The sequence below is a fragment of the Oryctolagus cuniculus genome, chromosome 9, assembly GCF_051225735.1.
Source record: "Oryctolagus cuniculus isolate XC-2025 breed Fujian yellow rabbit chromosome 9, ASM5122573v1, whole genome shotgun sequence".
In the NCBI taxonomy this organism is placed as follows: Eukaryota; Metazoa; Chordata; class Mammalia; order Lagomorpha; family Leporidae; genus Oryctolagus; species Oryctolagus cuniculus.
In genome coordinates, this window is record NC_142875.1 from 131,542,087 (window position 1) to 131,559,889 (window position 17,803).

The 17,803-nt window shown below is 53.4% G+C and overlaps 1 protein-coding gene across 3 annotated transcripts in view; it reads right to left on the minus strand.

Moving 5' to 3' along the window:
* Nucleotides 1–6,722: 6,722 nt before the first annotated feature.
* The window catches only part of SLC2A13 (solute carrier family 2 member 13), a 341,591-nt gene continuing 330,510 nt past the window's right edge, over nucleotides 6,723–17,803 (minus strand). For 2 of the 3 annotated variants that reach the window (XM_070049659.2, XM_051850398.3), the window contains 3 exons: nucleotides 14,879–15,000; nucleotides 14,615–14,767; nucleotides 6,723–11,338 (listed from right to left, as the gene is read on the minus strand). In XM_070049659.2, the coding sequence (XP_069905760.1) occupies nucleotides 11,112–11,338; nucleotides 14,615–14,767; nucleotides 14,879–15,000 (502 nt within the window). In that variant the 3' untranslated portion in view covers nucleotides 6,723–11,111. Of the gene's footprint in view, nucleotides 11,339–12,601; nucleotides 12,968–14,614; nucleotides 14,768–14,878; nucleotides 15,001–17,803 lie in introns of all 3 variants that reach the window. The other variant, XR_016213163.1, reaches the window with a different exon arrangement.

Sequence of the window (17,803 nt, forward strand, 5' to 3'; positions counted from 1 at the left end):
GCTCTGATGAAAAAGCGGACAGCATCTGAGAACCATGTGCGACGGAGCCGAGAGCTGGAGATGGTGAGAGAAACGTCAGAAACGCTGGTGAGCAGACATTGAAGAGAAATGAAGACACCCTTCATGGACTTCCTAGTAGCACGGCCACCACTCAGGACGGAATCTCTGAACCTGAGCACACGTCAGTAAAACCTAGAAAACTAAAAAGCAGAAAGACAGAAGGGGGGAAAACGTGAGAGCAGAATATCCCAGAATCGTGGGACAGCTACACAAGGTTTAGCGTAGACACGGAGCAAACAGATAAAGGAATAGAAGCAATATTTGAAGCTCTTGCGACTGATAATTTCCCAAACTTAATGGGAGAAAGCAAGCCGCAGCTCTAGGAAGCTCCGAGAACAAGGAGCAGGATGAGTAATGCAGGGGTGTGTGTGTGTGTGTGTGCGTGTGTGTGTCTAACACCAAGGTCCATCACCTCCAGAATGCTGAAAGTGAGAGAGAAGTCTTGAAAGAACTCAGAGAGAAAACACTGGAGGAAAACACTGTAGCTGATGTCCCAGGAAGCACGCAGGTGTGAGCAGAGTGGAGGAAATGTTTGAAGTGCCTGGACCTGAACTCTGTATCCTGAGAAGTCCTTCAAGCTGAGGGGAAGTGAAGCCCGCTGCGGACAAAAGCTGCAGGAGTTTGTTGTCAGCAGACCTACCTCTCAACACACCCTAAACAGCCGTTCTCACGGGAGCAGAACGACCCAGGTCAGAAACGTAAGGTGAGCATAAAGAGAGGAAATGTGGTAGAGGTGGATAGTGGAGCTTAACAGTCGGTTCAGAACAAGCCTGTCAACCATGTTTTCAGGGGTTGTTATAGACAAGTAATGAATGAGAGCAATGAAGGAAGGAGAGAAGAGGCAGGAAGATTCTGCTAGGATAAGCACTCGTATTGCCTGTGCGTGGTATGGTGTGATGTCAGAGTGGATTTGGATGAGGTGTACACTGCAAACTCCAAGAGAACTAATAAAACAGAAGAAAAGTATAACTGACATTCTAGGAAAAGAGAGAAAATAATCTTACCACATGCTCAGTTAAAACTTGGAAAAGGTAGAAAACAAACAGGAACGAAGAGCAAAGAGTGCATAGAAAACACAAGTACGGCAGTTATCACAGGGTTTTAACTGCTCACGGTGTGACTGTGCCAACTTAGACATATCGGGTCAAGATGCAACATGCAACCATACACTGTCCTCGGGGGACCCATTTTAAAGAGGGGAATGAAGGGAGAAATGAAGGGGTGGAGAAAGGTAGACCATGCTAGTACTCAGCCAAAGCCAGCCATTCTAGTTCTGTAAGTTTCAGACCAAGCAGACAGGACTTTGGGGTTAATTCATATCCATACTTGTTGACATATTTTTGGAAGTTGCTGGCCATTTCAGAATTTAGATTTTGGTCCTTAACAATTTACCTCCAAATTATACTGACAACTTCATCCAGTAGTTAGACTTCAGTACCTAAATCCATAAACACTGAACCTGCAGCAAGACAGGGCTCAAATGTAGGCTAAATTTTTTAAAAAGATTTATTTATTTATTGGAAAAGCAGAGTGCGCAAGAGGGAGGGAGAGGGAGAGAGGAAGAGAGAGGGAGAGAGGAAGGGGGGGGGGGGACCTGGAACTCTGTCCGGGTTTCCCACATGGGTAGCAGGGGCCCAAGCACCTGGGCCATCTTGTGCTGCTTTTCCCGGAGGTGGATCAGAAGTGGAGCAGCCAGCACTCCAGCGGACACTCTGAATGGGAGATGCTGGCATGGCATGCAGCAGCTTAACCATTTTGGGCACCACTGGCCTCCACTGAAATGTCCTGTGGTAAAGCCGGTGGTTACGTGACAAAGGGCAATGGTACGTAGGACTTGGGCACAAACTGACCTGGGCGCCAGCTCAGAGCCTCATGCTTAGGTAACTGCTCTCCCTGGGATGCAGGTAGTCCCGCCACAACTTAGATTGCAACTTGGATGCCCATGCAGTAAGGCCGTTAGGAGGGGTGAATGTCGGTTCTCTGGAGACGGGGTTGGCTCACAGAGAGCCTGATGCTGCAGCCCCACCACTGGCCCATGTGGCTGCTCACCACTCTCGCGCTTCTCGGCTGCAGCTGCCTGCTCCTCATCGCACTGGGCCCGCACCGGGTTCTCACCCAGGGTGAGACCCTTGCCAGATGGAGCTGTGTGCGCGTGCTACTTAGCACCAGGAGGTAAGTAACCCTCTTCTCGTTCTAAGTGACCCAGTCTAGGGCATTGCTGTGGCCGGAGAAAACAGACTAAGGCTGTGACTTGACTTCTTCTGAATCGATTATCCTGTTTTCATAAAGGAGTGCTTTTTGATCAGGGGTTTTTGAGGATAGAATAAAATCATGTATTCAGAGTATCTGGCACATAGTGTGTTATCCAATAAAGAAAAATGCAGAAAGAGAATATGAAATCTGCTAGCTCCACTCAACTTTGCTAATACATAATATCTTTTTATTAATTTCCCTGTTTAACATTCAGAAATCAAATGTATCAATGCAAATATATGTGCTCTTCCACTGTGCAGAACTTGCTGTCCCAGGGTCATTTACAAAGCATGATTCTAGATACTGACGTGGTGCCACGCTAATGTTTTTAACGGTTGGGTTTTCTTTCCCAGCCTGGAGGATTTTCTGCTTTTCCTTCACTGGCCACAGGAGCACCAGAGAGGCTGTGTCCATTCATTTTTCCAAGTTGATGGCACACCTGGGGCCAGGCACTGCAGCAGGTGCTGGGGGGCCACTGGGAGCTAGACAAGCTCCTTGCCCTCACCCTGCATATTCTCGTGGGAGAAGCGACGGGAAGCAAGGGAAGTGCTCTTCTTCCAGCAGGGACCCGGGGAGGAATATGAAGCAAGACGCAGTGAAAACCTGTGGAGGTGGGAGTGATTCTGTGGAGTCGGCAGGCCTGAGGAGAGGGTTTTGAGCTGAGGCTAAATGGCGAGAAGGACCAGGGCACTGAGTGCAGGTGAGGCAGCGTGCGTGCCGTGCGGGGTCCCTGCAGTGGACATGAGCTGGCTTCCCCAGCTCCTGATACGCTGTGTGCGAGCGGTCACTCGGCCGCTGACTGAACCCCCCTGTACAAGACCGTGTCAGAGTCTTCAAATTTCCAACATGTCCTTCCCAAAGTGTTCTGTACTTAAAAGTCCCCTGAGAAGTTTCTCAGGAATAGCAGGGTACCTGCCCAGACTAACAGAGAAAGGAATTGCACAGCGAAAAATTTGAGGTCCTTGCCCCTAAGGGAGTCTTCAGGTTCATGGAAAATACATGGTATGAAAAGGGCGAGTAGAGATTTCGGCGTTGTTTACACCCAAGCACACCTAGCTTTTCCACTGTCCATCTTCGAAGCTCTGTGGTGGCAGGGTCGTGACCCAGTGCGTCGGGGGTCTGCGTGTGTCGCAGCTCCCGGGGGTTTCAGTGCTGCGTGTGAGAAGTGTTCGCAGAGTTCCTGCTCTCCGCCGCGTGTCCGGTGGCTTCAGTGAGAATCTGTTTGCTGAGGGTGAGCCCTGGGTTCCTGGTAGCGTCCGAGAACTCGCTCTGTGTGCTGGCTACCCGAACGCAGTGTCTGCAGACTCTGGGAAAACCGACCGCAGATCCGAGGGAAGACAGCCTGAGTCTGTCCTGTTGCCTACTCGGTTTCTCACCAAACAGTGTAGACGGAATTGCAGTCTCTGTAATAGTACCGCACTATTAATGTTTCAGTATAGGCAATTCGTGATGGGTCAGTACCACTGTTTCTGTTTGGGAAGGACTTACAAGATAAGTTTTTTTTTTTTTTTTTTTTTTTGACAGGCAGAGTGGACAGTGAGAGAGAGAGAGACAGAGAGAAAGGTCTTCCTTTGCCGTTGGTTCACCCTCCAATGGCTGCCGCGGCCAGTGCGCTGCGGCCAGCGCACTGCACTGATCCGATGGCAGGAGCCAGGTACTTCTCCTGGTCTCCCATGGGGCGCAGGGCCCAAGTACTTGGGCCATCCTCCACTGCACTCCCTGGCCACAGCAGAGAGCTGGCCTGGAAGAGGGGCAACTGGGACAGAATCCGGCGCCCCGACCGGGACTAGAACTGGGTGTGCCGGTGCCGCAAGGCAGAGGATTAGCCTAGTGAGCCGCGGCACCGGCCTACAAGATAACTCTTTAACACTGGAAGATTTCAGGTAGGCTTCTGAGATTCTTCTGGAACTACTGTTTCTCGTCTGAGGTCGCACAGGCAGACACAGGCAGGAAGTCCTGTTGGTCTGGAGAGTGTGGGAAGGCTGTGCCCTTGCTATTGAAAACGATGCTCCTGGCAGAGGTGGAGACGGGGAGCGGGCGCGGGGCACAGGCCAGTTGGCCGGACCAGCTCGGTCTGTTCCCACTCAGCAGAGGAGCTGTGCGGGGCCTGCGTGCACCTGGCCCAGGGGTTGTTCCCTGCTGTGACCACGGTGAGCTTAGCAGCACCACGGACAGCACTCGGATGGTGAGGCTGAGAACTGTGTTTCAGGCCTATCCCAGGTGCCACCGTCCCATGTGCTTTATATGATTCAGCTAGCAACACGTTGTGTGTGAGGGCAACAACTTACTATTTACTTTTCTTTCTTTTTTTTTTTTTAAAGAATAGACATTATTTGATTAATTGGTCCTGGGGTGTTTCCTCCTTTTTTAAATTGGCCAATATGAAGCCAGGAGATTCCTTCGGGTCTCCCATATGGGTGCAGGGGTCCAAGCACTCGGGCTATTTTCTGCTGCTTTCCCAGGCCACAGCAGAGAGCTGGATAGGAAGTGGAGCAGCCAGGACGTGAACCAGTGTCCTCACGCTGGCACTGCAGGTGGCAGCTTCACCCGCTGCGCTACAGCACTTTCCCTCAGTTTACTATTAATAAGAGGCATTAAGTGGAAAAGCTGGGATTCATATTGAGACGATGTGAGCCGATCTGGTCTTTTAAAACAGTGTGCTATACTGCCTTCCACGCAGAGCCCCGGATTCCCGCGTGCCCAGGCCATGGCTGCTACAGTGCAGGTGAGAACGAGGTATCCTTTTCTGTACACCCCTCGTTAGATGGCACCAGTTCCCTCACATCTCTCTCTGCCTGGGTCAGACAGGGCGACCTGCCGAGAGAGGACCTGGAGGAGGACTGTGGGAGGGGTCACTGCAGAGGAAGGCTCTGGGCCCAGTCCTGCTCTCTCTGCCTGGGTCAGACAGGGCGACCTGCCGAGAGAGGACCTGGAGGAAGACTGTGGGAGGGGTCACCGCGAGGAAGGCTCTGGGCCCCGTCCTGCTCTCTCTGCCTGGGTCAGACAGGGCCACCTGCCGAGAGAGGACCTGGAGGAGGACTGTGGGAGGAGTCACTGCAGAGGAAGGCTCTGGGCCCCGTCCTGCTCTCTCTGCCTGGGTCAGACAGAGCGACCTGCCGAGAGAGGACCTGGAGGAGGATTGTGGGAGGGGTCACTGCAGAGGAAGCTCTGGGCCCCGTCCTGCTCTCTCTGCCTGGGTCAGACAGAGCGACCTGCCGAGAGAGGACCTGGAGGAGGACTGTGGGAGGGGTCACTGCAGAGGAAGGCTCTGGGCCCCGTCCTGCTCTCTCTGCCTGGGTCAGACAGGGCGACCTGCCGAGAGAGGACCTGGAGGAGGACTGTGGGAGGGGTCACTGCAGAGGAAGCTCTGGGCCCTGTCCTGGAGAGTAAGCCCTGCTGCACTCCTTCAGCTGTTCTCGAGCTAAGTGTACAAACCCAGTGAGAGGCGACTGCTCACTGCACTGGACTGGAGAGTTACTCGACGATGCCTTTTTTTTTCCATTTGTGTTTATTTTTACTTTATTTGCATGGCAGAGAGACAGAGCTCCTACCTGTGGGTTTACTCCTCCAATGCCTGCAGCAGCCAGGGCGAGCCAGGCTTCACTGCGATCCCAGGATTCATTCTGTCTCCCATGTGTGGAGGGACCCACATCCCTGAGCCATCACGTGTGCAGTAGCAGGAAGCTGGAGCTGGAACTTGAAACCAGGTGCTCTGACCCGCGATGTGGGCGTGTCCAGCATTGTCCTCACCACTCTACCAGACGTCTGACCCCAAATGAGATTCTGCTGACTGCTGATGAAGGCCTGTGCTGTTCAGGTGAGTAGACAAATCTTGTGTAGTCCACGGGATTTTTAAGGGTCATTTTCAGTGGAGGATTTTGGCCTGCGCCACTGACACTCAAGTGCTTGGTTGGACGCCGCCCCCCTTGTCAGTGTTTGCCTAGGGCAGTCTGCTGTCCCCCGAGGGGCTCCTGGGCCATTTCTGCAGTGGAGCCAGCAAGGCCCACGCCTAACCACGCGGCCAAGTCCATCAGGTGCGACTTGGCTTTATCAGTGCTCTGGCAGGGGCGGGATGGCGAAGCAGAACCCGAGGTGCCCAAAGGAACCGTCCACTGGTCAGCCAGCCAGTAGCTCGTCTGCATTTGCAGTCCACCCAGCACGAGAAATCTCTGGACAGCCCAGAGCCCTGCACGATGCCTCCAGGGTTCCTAAGCGCGACATTGCAGAGTTCCAGAGGTACTACTCAGAATCGTCCTTAGAACCAGCGAGTGCGGATATCGTGAGAGCAGGGCTGCACTAGTCAGCAGCGTGGACTGTGCACGTCTTTATCCATATGATGTGTATGGATGTAGTATCTAATACCCCAGGAAGAGACCCAGAGACAGGAAAGTGCCAGGGAGATCAGTGAGTACTCAATTATTTTAGCATTTATTTTATTATTTTCATATACAGTTCTGTCACTCACACGTTGCTTTAAAAAAAGATTTAAATTTTATGTAAAGATTGAACTTCAATAAAATAACTTAAAAAACATATACATATATATCACTAAATCTCCATAAAATATACGGTACTTTTGATACAGCGTATGCTACGGTGACTTCGATGGCAATGGTCCACGGTCAGAGTTTGTAAGAGCTATTCCATACATCGTGTGTGGGAACACATGTACTGAATTTGCCAGGACACGTGAAGAACATACTATAGAACGTGCACTCACAAACTAAAATATGCTGTTTGAAATACATATATTTTTAAAGCATAGAACTGTTTGGATTTAATCTAGATGTACACTAGAGCTTCTCACCAGGAATCGGAACAATTTATTACAACTAAAAGATAGGATAGCATCAAGTCCAAGTCCAGGTGCTGCCAGGAATCGGTCTGCACAAGTAGCATACGGACGTCTACTTGGGCTACATCTTCTTTAGCTTATGAGGGAGATGGAATGATACGGAAAGGACTAAGATTTTACAGCTTTACAAAATACTGGTCTTTAACTTAAGGTGCTGGTTAGCTGCATGGTCCATCTCCTTTTCTCATTTATACGAGGAAATTAAACACATGAACAACCGTCTAAAGCAGAGTTCGGAACATCACTGGTAGATGACTGTAGTGAACAAGTGACTCGCGGACAGGAGACTGCCTTTGATGTAAAGATTCACAGGTATGACACTGTTGTATGCTCACAAGCCCATGAGAAGAGGAGAACTCTGAGTACTTCTGAGCGTAGCACTCTTACAGAACACCTGTCTGGTGATCACTGGCACATAGGAATTCCATTCTGTAAAGGGACAACATCCCGGCAGGGGTTGGCAGCAGTTTGCTGTTTGGCATTATAAAATGATTGCTATTTCTGAGGACAGCAGCAGTGTTGCTCACCCTGAAGAACTGAATGTTCTGACAATTTACACAATGTTGCAACAGGACCCCCCCCCCCCCCCAATCAACTTAACTCTGCCCTAAGTGAGGCTGAGAGAGGGACAGAAAGGGACAGGCACAGGACACAGAGGGAACGCAGGGAGCGATTCTGAGCCCCTCGGAGACAGCAGCTACTGTACCCATGCTCCAACAGAGTTCACTCCACAGCATACAGGACGAATGCTCAAACCCTAGCCTGGTATGTCACGAAGCTCTTCTGTTCCTAGTTAGTGCAACGGTCAGAATTTGGCAATGGAAATAATGACAGTGGAATAAAATCGGCTGTTAGGTACTAGTATAATTTGATATACTATAACTTGAAATATGGTAAAATTTTTTTTTTGCTAATAAAATCTACATCAGTGAAAGAAAATCAAAATAATCTTCCAATTCTCCACTGCATCACAGTATTAATAAGCTATATGCATGTCAATAAATTCTGAGAATTTCCTAAATAGCACATAGATAGTGTTTCTGAAACATAACCCACCCCACCCAGACCTTGGGTTTCACTTTTACTTTGCTATATATAATCAAGAAGTTCAGTTATAAATCTATGCTTTCCCTGATGATCCCTGCCATGTGTAACAGACACTGAACTCATAATAAAAACTTATAAGTGCCTTGTTTTAAGTGATTTCCCATTTTAGAGTAAATAACCTAAAATAACATTTAGATTCCTATGTACTAAAGTCTGGTTCACTGATAGATTATGCAGAAGCATTCAGTAGCATTCTCAAGGAACCGACTATTGCTTATGGCTGGGAACAGACTCTCAAATGGAAACGCTACCTTTTATTTATTATTTAGGTCTTTTACCTCACATTAAACTACTTCTGTTTAGGGTGCTGACCAAAGTGCGGCCGTCTACAGTGTCAGCAGTGTTCACATCAAGCTACACCTTTCTCAAGTGCCGCAGAACAGCCGCCCCGCCGAGCCTCGGCAGGAACGGGGGCCTGCCCCCGCGTCCTGCTGGGACACAGTGCGCCTCTGGCAAGGCGGCAGCTCACAGCCGAGGCCTGGCACCTGGTCACACCACGCCCTGTATAAACTGTCTCACTGCAGGTAAGATGTGTGCTGGTATTTCCAGCAGGATGGTTTGCTAGCGGCAGCCAAAGATGCCGAGAACTTAAGAAGGTGTGCAATATAAAAAAACCTGAAAAATTTGATATTTTATATACTATAAATGTTCACCAAATCCAAAAATAATACCCTAATTATATAAGATTCTTTTTCAAGTAATTATTTGTTTTTAAAAAGTTATAAATAATTCTTTTACTGTGCCCCTCTCTCTATGGAGTATTATCTTTTTCACTATATAAATAACAAATAGTGCTTTACAGAGTGGTGGAGGAGAATGGGGACGAGAACTGTGGCCGATTTTCTCTGTTCTCCGCATTTACGAGGACAGAGTTGCAAGCATTGTTTGCTTAGGTCAGGGAGAACAGGCCGTGTTTGGTTGCTCCCTTGATAAAGCTCTGTGCATCAGCCCAGCTGAGGATAGGAGTATAGTTAAGGCTAGAGATACAGTAAGATAAGAATTGAGGCAATCATTTGGATAAATCAGAAAAATAAATTTTTAAAGACAGCACTTAATTGTTCTAAGTACTTTTCTCCTCATTGCACTGTGATTGTACCACACAATAGCTTAGTTTCCATTTTGTTTTACCTGTATAAGATAGTACACAGATAAAAAGTTCCATATTATGGGATAAGAAATAATAATTTTTTTTGTAATGAATCACATCTGCTTGTCTGGGGGAAAAATGGTAATATCCCCTTAGAAGCAACCGTCACAGCACCTAATTCAAGGGGGAAACACCCTAAATGACCGGGTTTTTAATTCCATGGGATTACCAGGCGAGGAAACCTTGTCTTTTAGTTCAGAGGTTAGGGCACTAACGCGACTGCTGCAGTGCCTCTGGGGGCCTGAGGGTGAGCCTCCTTGCCGTGTTCTCAGCTTGCTAACCGGGACAGGAACATGCCACACGTGAACAGGCTGCCAGAAATGCTCTGAGTCCAGAGGCACCGCCTCTTCCCTCCGAGGGAGGACCTTGTAGCGCTCAGAGCCGCGTTCAGACGCCGCCGCGCAGCGATGCCTCCCAGCAGGCGCCGGTGCCTGCCACACAGTTCTTAGAGACGCAGAAATCAAGAATTCACTGATGGGTGCAGGGAATGCAAGGAACATCCTGCTGAAATGCAGAACACACACAGTTCTTACAGACGTGTCCTGTATTACAACAGTTAATGTAGAACACTGGGAAATCGCAATTTTTACGCAAGTAAGGGAAAAAAATCCAAACCAAGCATGAGGAAACAGAGATAAGTGTCTCTCTCTCTCTCTCTCTGGCAAATTCTCAGGGTAAAAGGAAAAAAGTGTGCAAAATAAAAACTAGGCTATGTTCGTAAGTTACCAAAAAAAAAAAAAAAAAAAAAGGACAGGACAGTTGAGAACTGAAACCCCTTAGGGAGAGTATAGACAGAGGAAGAAAGCCCCAACCCCTTAGGGAGAGTGTAGACTGAGGAAGAAAGCCCCACTCTGGTACTCAGACATCAGAAACAGGGTCATTTCTGATGCAACTCCCTTCCTGTGTTTGCTTCAGAGATTCACTCTGACTGAACGGGGACGCAGCCAACGGAAGGCACGGCGAGCAGGGCTCCAGACGGCGGGGGAAGGCAGGACTCTGCCGGGGAACCAAGGCCGGCCCGACGCTGCCGGGTGCGTGTGCGGGTGACTGACCCATCAGGGACCCCCCTGTCCTTCCTTCCTTCCTTCCTGGCAAGTGTGTGCTTGTCGCTGACGGAGAAACTCCTGCGAGACCTGCTGTGCGCCCTGTTCCCGAGCTCCATGCGCAGTCCACCCCTGCACCGAGGGGGCCCCGGTACCAGGACTGGGAACCAGAGCCGTGGGGGCCCTCTCTGCACCTGTCGCTCCCAGGGAGCACTGCCCCTCGGGAACAGTGTGTGTGTGTGTGTACAACGCCACGCGGCCGTCGCCGCCACTTCCTCACTGACACACATCTGTCACCTGGCCAGGCTCGCACTGGGTCTGTGGCCACTGAGAAGTGTGTGGTCGTGGGGGCAGACAGGTGGTACCGCACTGAAGCCAGTGGGTACGGTGTTCATTCTGGGCTAAGGGAAGCAAGTGCAGGGATCTGAGCAACAACTGTTAGGCAGAAATCTCGGTGGGTTTTTTGTTTTTACGTATCTCGTGGGGAAAAGAAACGATGTCACCGTGGTCGTGTCTTCCGCCTACATCAAGTACTCTAGAACCCGAAGCCACTCAGCACTAGGCCGGAAAGAACCAGGTCAGAGGCGGGGTGGCGAGGTCACCACTGCTGCTCTCCGCACGTCAGCGTTTCCGTAGCCGCTGAGCGCTACTCCACGTCCGAGGCGTCGTTGTCAGAAAGGTGGTAGTTGCTGCCCTTCACCCGGATGTACTCGATGTAGCGCCCCTCGTCGGAGTCGGCCGCGCCGCACGTGCACAGCCTGCTGTCAAACAGGGATTCGATCTCCTCCAGCTTCTTGCCCTTGGTCTCGGGCAGACAGCCGTAGACAAACGCCAGGCCCAGGGCGGCCAGGCTGGCGTAGAGGAAGAAGGCGCCTGCAAGGGGAACAGCACACACGGAGTCAGGGGCTGCGAGACCGCACGGGGCTGACGTGCTCCCTGAGTCACTCGGCATCACGCCCAGGAATGGACCAAAAAAACCAAATAGCACAGCCTGGCGATTCCAGTCCCGTGAGGCCCCGGTCAGGTGCCCCCTCGGGAAGAGGGAGAGGACGGGCTGTGTCCACGCGTGGGCTCCGCAGCCTGCCCCCTGCGCACTGGCGCAGAGTCCTCCAGTTCTGTGCGTGTCTCGTCTCCTAGGTCACGCATCTTTCTTTCTTACTCACCTTGGGTTTCCAGGCCCACGCACAACGGCACCTCCGTGGAATCAACCTCCGTGGAGGACGAGGCGACCGCCTCCTTCCAGTCTCTCAGCCAGAAGTCTGGGAGTCGTCCCTGGCCTTTCTCGTGTCACAGCCAACATCCCCGTGTTAGGACATCCTGTCGGCTGCACCCCCACGGTGACGCCTTCCCCCTGTGCCCTCGGCTCTCTCCTGGCAACCCCATTGCCCCATCCTCCTCCACGGCACCATCCTCGAGGTGCAGGAAGGGCTGCCGGGTGGTTCTCTCTGCCTATTTCCCAGGCTGCCTTCCTTTAAAATCCAAGAGCCGGTGGAGAACCGCTAAATGAGGCAGGGGAGGGCAGATCTGCATCTTAGAGACAAGAGACTGTCCCCGCGGGAGAGGGGACGTCATTCAGGGTCCGGCACTGGGAAGCTGCGGGTGAGCCGCTGCCTCTGCCGGTGTGGGTGTCCTGCGCAGGTGCCCTTCAGAGCCGGCTCCCTGCGAGCCCTAGAACGGAGGAGATTTGGACCGCTGACTGGGTGGGGTTGGGGGGGTGACTGACAGGACAGTGCTGGGTGGATGCGGACACTCTGCCAGAAACGGACAGAGGCAGGATGGTGACCAAGGTGATCCAGACGGAGCCAGGCTGCCACACCACAACACCATGACCGGAAGTCCAGCCTGGCCTCTCGGAACATGATCTTGGATCTTGCATTACTGGTCATGGCTTGGCAACACCGGCATAATGAAAACCGAGAAACGCCTGGTAAAAGCAGATGGGTTAGGAAGGTTCTTAAGGGGAGGGCCGTACGGATGCCCGCTTGTGCCCAGACGCCCAAAGTCAAGGAAATTCTATAGAAATGGAAGACTTCCATAAAAACGTGAGCAATGGAAACCAGGCCGAAGTCAGAACTGCCTGCCAAGCGTGGGGGCCCGGACAGGCTCCACGCCACTGGCAACGGCGCTGAAACTCACGTGCTCAGTTCTCTGCCCTGCAGTGGAAGGTCCTCCACGGTCTGTTCCATAGCACAGAGACTCCCTCCGTGTACTTGGGGCTCGAGTAAGATGCCTTCTCCAGAATCAAGTTCTGCATTACTGTCTGCAATGTTGGTGCCGTTTCAGCAGTGGACTTAGCGGATGCGGGTACTGGGCAGGCAGGATAAGCAGCACGGGTTCGCAAGCATCCGGACGCTGAGATCTCAGGAAGCAACTACACAGGAGGAAGGCGGGGCCAGCACTGTGGTGCGGCAGGGAAAACTGCCGCCTGCGATGCCGACATCCCACGTGGGCCCTGCTTTGTGTCCCGGCTGCTGCACTTCCGACCAGCTCCCTGCTAACGGCCTGGAAAAAGCAGCAGATGGGCCAAGGGAGACCCGTACTGAGCTCTTGGCTCAGGGCTGGCCCAGCTCTGGCCATTGTGGCTTTCAGGGGGAGTCAACCAGCAGATAGGGAGAGACGCAGAGATTTTCTCTCTGACACTGAAATAAATACGCAATTTTTTTTTTTTAAGGAAGCGAACAAGAACCTTTCTCAAGAGGCACACGTGCTTAAAAGGAATGTAACACACAGGTTGTGCAAATTGGTAACCCGTAGATTGAAATGTCAGAAACATGGCACGCTCTCAGCGGACCTGAGTCATTCTCCCCCGCGGGCGAGTGCTGGGCGCACTCGTGAGAAAGGCCACACAGAGCTGACGGCTGCGCGCCAGCGTCCATGTGGGGGGCCCACCAGGCCCTGCCTGTGTTTCGGCCACTGACGCAGGCTTCTCTGGCACAAGGAATGCCAGAACAAGGAATGCTGGCATCAGAACCGTGCCCAGGTGGACTGGCGCTATCTGGTCCGTGATTTCCCCCACAAAGTCCTTTCAAGATGTTTGTATGTATTTAGGTCTTTAAGCATTTTCAAGAATCAGCAAAGACGAGGAAATATTTCCTTTGTTCACATGCATCATGTCATGAAGAAAAGTTCATGAACTGATGTAAAAACTCCAACTGCCAGACGGATAGAGCTGAATACTCAATACACGTCCAGTTCCAAAGGGAGTGCGTTACTTCTGCAAGACAGTGAGTGCCCCTAAATGCTAAGCAGCAGCTGAGAGGGAGGTTCACAGAGAACGGTGTGCCGGCTAAAGACATGAATGAAAAACGGGCCCAAACTGAGCGGGTTCACGAGAGAGGGCCCATGGTGCTCACCGTGTGTGCTCGCGCTCAGCGTTCAGCTACAACCACGTGAGAGGGAGCCACAGCCAACAGGCCCACGTGCTACTCGGGACAGCACGATGCCCTGGAAGGAACTGGAGTGGCGGGGGACACAGTGCAGTCGGGCCCCGCGGTGGGCTGCTGGTGTGGTTGTGGGGGGGCCCGGCCGCCTGCCCACCTGTCCCTGCAGGGAGGAGTGGGTAGTGGCCGGGCCTCGGTGCTCAGTGCTCAGTGCTCCACAGCACGCGGGCCTCCCCGGGCGCCCCAGCACCGCCTGTGAAGTCGCGCGGGCGACAGGTCACACTCCTCCAGCATCCAGAGGCCTTTGCGCTTTAGCAAAAATGGATTCGAGGCGGCTTCCCAATGCAGCCACGCCCCACACTGTCTCCCAGCCAGGTGTGCTCCACACGCTGGGGTCGCCTTTGGTTTGGAAGTGGGATGTGCTGGGCCGCGCCCCCTGCCCCCTCCAGCCTGTTCCCTTACTGCTGTCTCTGTTAAGCTGTGAGCTCTGCGGACAAGATCGCAGCTGGGAAAGCAGCCGAGTGATGCCTGGGTGAGGAGAGCGGCTGGGTGGCAGCGCTGAGGGACCAGACACTGTTCCCGGGGCGAGAATGCCTCCTCTCTCCCAGTGACACTGGCAAGGCCTCTGGGAAATACAAATATTTGTGTGTGTGCAGCTTTGTAACGGCAAAAAAAAAAAAAAAAAAAAATACCTGCGGTCTGTCGATCACAAACAGTACCTAAAAACACAGTAGGACAAGTAAGAACGAGATGGAAGAAGCTCTCTCACCGTAGTAGGTCAGGTACTCCGCCGTGTGCAGGAAAGTCAGAGAGACCAGGACGTTGAAAATCCAGTTTATTCCTGAGGAACAGGCGTTTCCTGTGCTTCTCGCCCAAAGCGGGTATATTTCAGAGTTCACGGTCCAAGGCATCGGTCCCATTCCTGAGAAGCAGAACATTTAACTTGGGTGACACAGCATGTACGGCATCTGAAAAATGGTAGCTCGCGTCCTCGCAGAAGGGACGTGGAACAGTAAGAACGAGCCCTGCTTACCAGGGGCGAAGAACACAAGGTACAAGATGAGGCCCAGGAGGGCAGTCCAGGAGTACGGGGTGGGGCAGAAATTGTAAGCCCAGAACACCTCTTCCGTTTTGAATCTGGTTTCATTTTCACACCTGAAAAATAAAGCCGCACACGTGTGAGCTTGGTGCTCCGGGGCACAGGCGCAGGCATCCTGTGTGGTCTTGGTGGATGGCTAGGGAAGTGCCTCCATGTCTTGAAAAAGGATCCAGAATGTTTTCCTCAAAACCGTAAGAAACATCCAGTATTAGATACGCGAGGGCACACAGAGCCCCCTGCAGCCAGGTACAGCAGTGGCACAAAACAATACTCTGCTTCCTGCCCAGTTCATGCAAATCGGGATTTCTGGCTGGGCTCTGTCGCTGCTGTGGGGGAGGACCTCCGAGTGGTGGGCGTGTCCTGCATCTGCAGCGGGGACCAACCTCAGACTGCTGAACCCCACTGTTCCCATCTGTAAAATGGGGCTACTATGCTACCGATTAGGAGGGCCACCTGTGAAGGGGCCGCCAGGGGAGAGGGGAGCACACAGGACAGAGACCAACACTGACATCTGGGTCCAAACCTCTCTCCCTCCCCCCGCACCTGCTTCCCTTCCGTCACTCCCAGAAGGCCCTGCTGCCTGGCTACACAGGAAAGCCAGGGATCCTATGGTTCAGACGGACTCCCCGGTGAACTCCTGTTCTTCCTCTTGATGACCGTGAAGGCAGCGCCAGCCTCGGCCACAGAATGGTCACTGCTCCGCCTCCACCCGCCCTGGGCCTCGACACGCCAGCCCTCTTCCAGTCCTTGATGACTCAGGCGCCTGCTCAGCCCTCCTCCCCAGCCCCTCGTGCCTTGCCACGTTCACTGCTTCCTTCTGGCCCACCCAAGAATACCATGGCCTTGTGCCTCCTTGTTTCGTCTCTGCAAGGACACGGCACTTCCCCCCTGCTGGGTTTGCAAACCTCACCCAGGGCTTTCCTTTCCTGGTCATTGTGCCACATCCCAAACCACAATCTTGGGAGAATCTTCTTTTAGGAATGTATGGGGAAGGCAGACAGACAGAGATCTCTGGCCCCCTGGTCCACTTGTGGAGCCTGGAGGGGGGGTAGTACTAGCACGGTCACTTCCTCATCTGTGAAATGCAAGGATGTCACAGGTGGATGGGGACACTCAGTGTCCGCACAGGGCCCTGCACCTGCGCCCTGAGCACGGAGCCCAGCCTGTCACTCTCCTGGTGTCACTCGCGCCAGGTCTGCTGTAGGTGCCCCCACGTTCCCTGTGTCTCAGCGGCTTCCAGCCCTGGCCCAGCCTCAGTGTTTCAGTGTCTTCCTACCACTTCTGCACATCCCTGCAATCTCAAGTCCAAGTGGGGCACGGCGGCTGAGACCGTGAGCGCTGGCCCCGGCTCCCGCGGTGCAGACCCAGGCTGGGTCGCCCCTAGCAGGGAGCGTGGATGTGACCCAGGTACTGTGCTCATCTCACATCCACCTCAGAGAGGTCCTGGAGGCTCAGGCGCAGGCCAAGAATTCCACCCGGGACAGGCGGGAAGTCTTCCTGTCTGGACGCTTGCTTGAAGCGTACTCTTCCTCTCTATCGCCGCCACCAGAGCTCCTACCGCATACGTGGGCCTCACTCTCTACACCTGCCTTCGAGGCCGGCTCCCAGCCGCCCCAGGGGATCGCTGTTGCTGGGCCTCTCGCCCTGAGTGTGCACGTGACCTGTGACACAAACAGGGTGCAGGCGACAGGAAGTGGGACTGAACGCTGAAGGCTCTCTCCTGCTGGGCAGCAGAAGCCTCCAGGGTGCTAGAAGACTGGGGCGGGGTACAGAGGAACTGGAGGCCACGGCAGCCCAAAGCCAGCAAGACGTGGAAGTCCTGGGAGTGAGACAAAACAGAGTCCAGTCGTGCACATGGGCTGGACCCTCGCGAGCTGCAAAGAGGGCCCCAGTGCACAGAAGCCGCGACGTCATACCCGTGTGCAGCGGCAGGAAACGCACGGCCCCCGACTCGCCTCCCCACTCCCGGATCCGACTCCTCAGCCGGCTCCCCGGCCTCGGCCGGCTGCTGCTGCAGCCTCCTGCGCTCAGAGCATGCGGTCTGTCTCCCCCGCTGCTCACAACGCAGGGCTGCAGCCGTCTAGGCACAGCCCCCTCCCCCAGCCACACCGGACCACGGGGTTTCTGAGCACACCTCCAGCAGAGCCGGCGTGTTCCGCAGCCGATTCCCGCACTCATGGCCGACTCACTCCCGCTATCTGTCGTCAGCACTGCCCCGGCCCTCAGGGCCCCCACGATGCCCTCCCCCCCATCCATGTCTTTGTCTCTTCACCACACAGCGCCCTGGGCCATCCTCTCTCAGCGGCTCCTCCTGCCGCTGCCCGGGGGCCCAGCCCAGGCAGCGCCACAGGTGGCACAGCAGGTAAGCTACGTGGTTTGCATCTCCAATGACCAGCTGTGCATCTCTGGGAAAGTTTCCTACCCTCTCTGTTAAAACAGGTGTTACAGGGGGCTACAACGATTAAATGTACATGTCTGCCAAAAGGAAAGTCATTTTTTTGTTTGCTTTTTAACTTTTATCTATTTGAAAGGCAGAATGTTAGAGGAAGAGGGGAAGGCAGATTGACAGACATTTTCCATCTCTGGTTCACTCTGAAAATGATCACAACTGAGGCTGTGCCGGGCGGAAGCCAGGAGCCTGAAACTAAACCTGAGCCTCCCACGGGGGAGAGAGGGGTTCAAGCACCTGGGCTGGCATCTGATGCCGCCCCACGTGCACCAGCAGGGAGCGGGACTGGGGCCGAGCAGCGGGACCTTGAACTGCTGCCTGCATATAGGATGCCGGTGCTGTGCCACAACGCTGGCCCCTCCAAGTCCCCAGTCCATCACAGCGCTCGGTGGGCACAGAGGCCGGCTGTG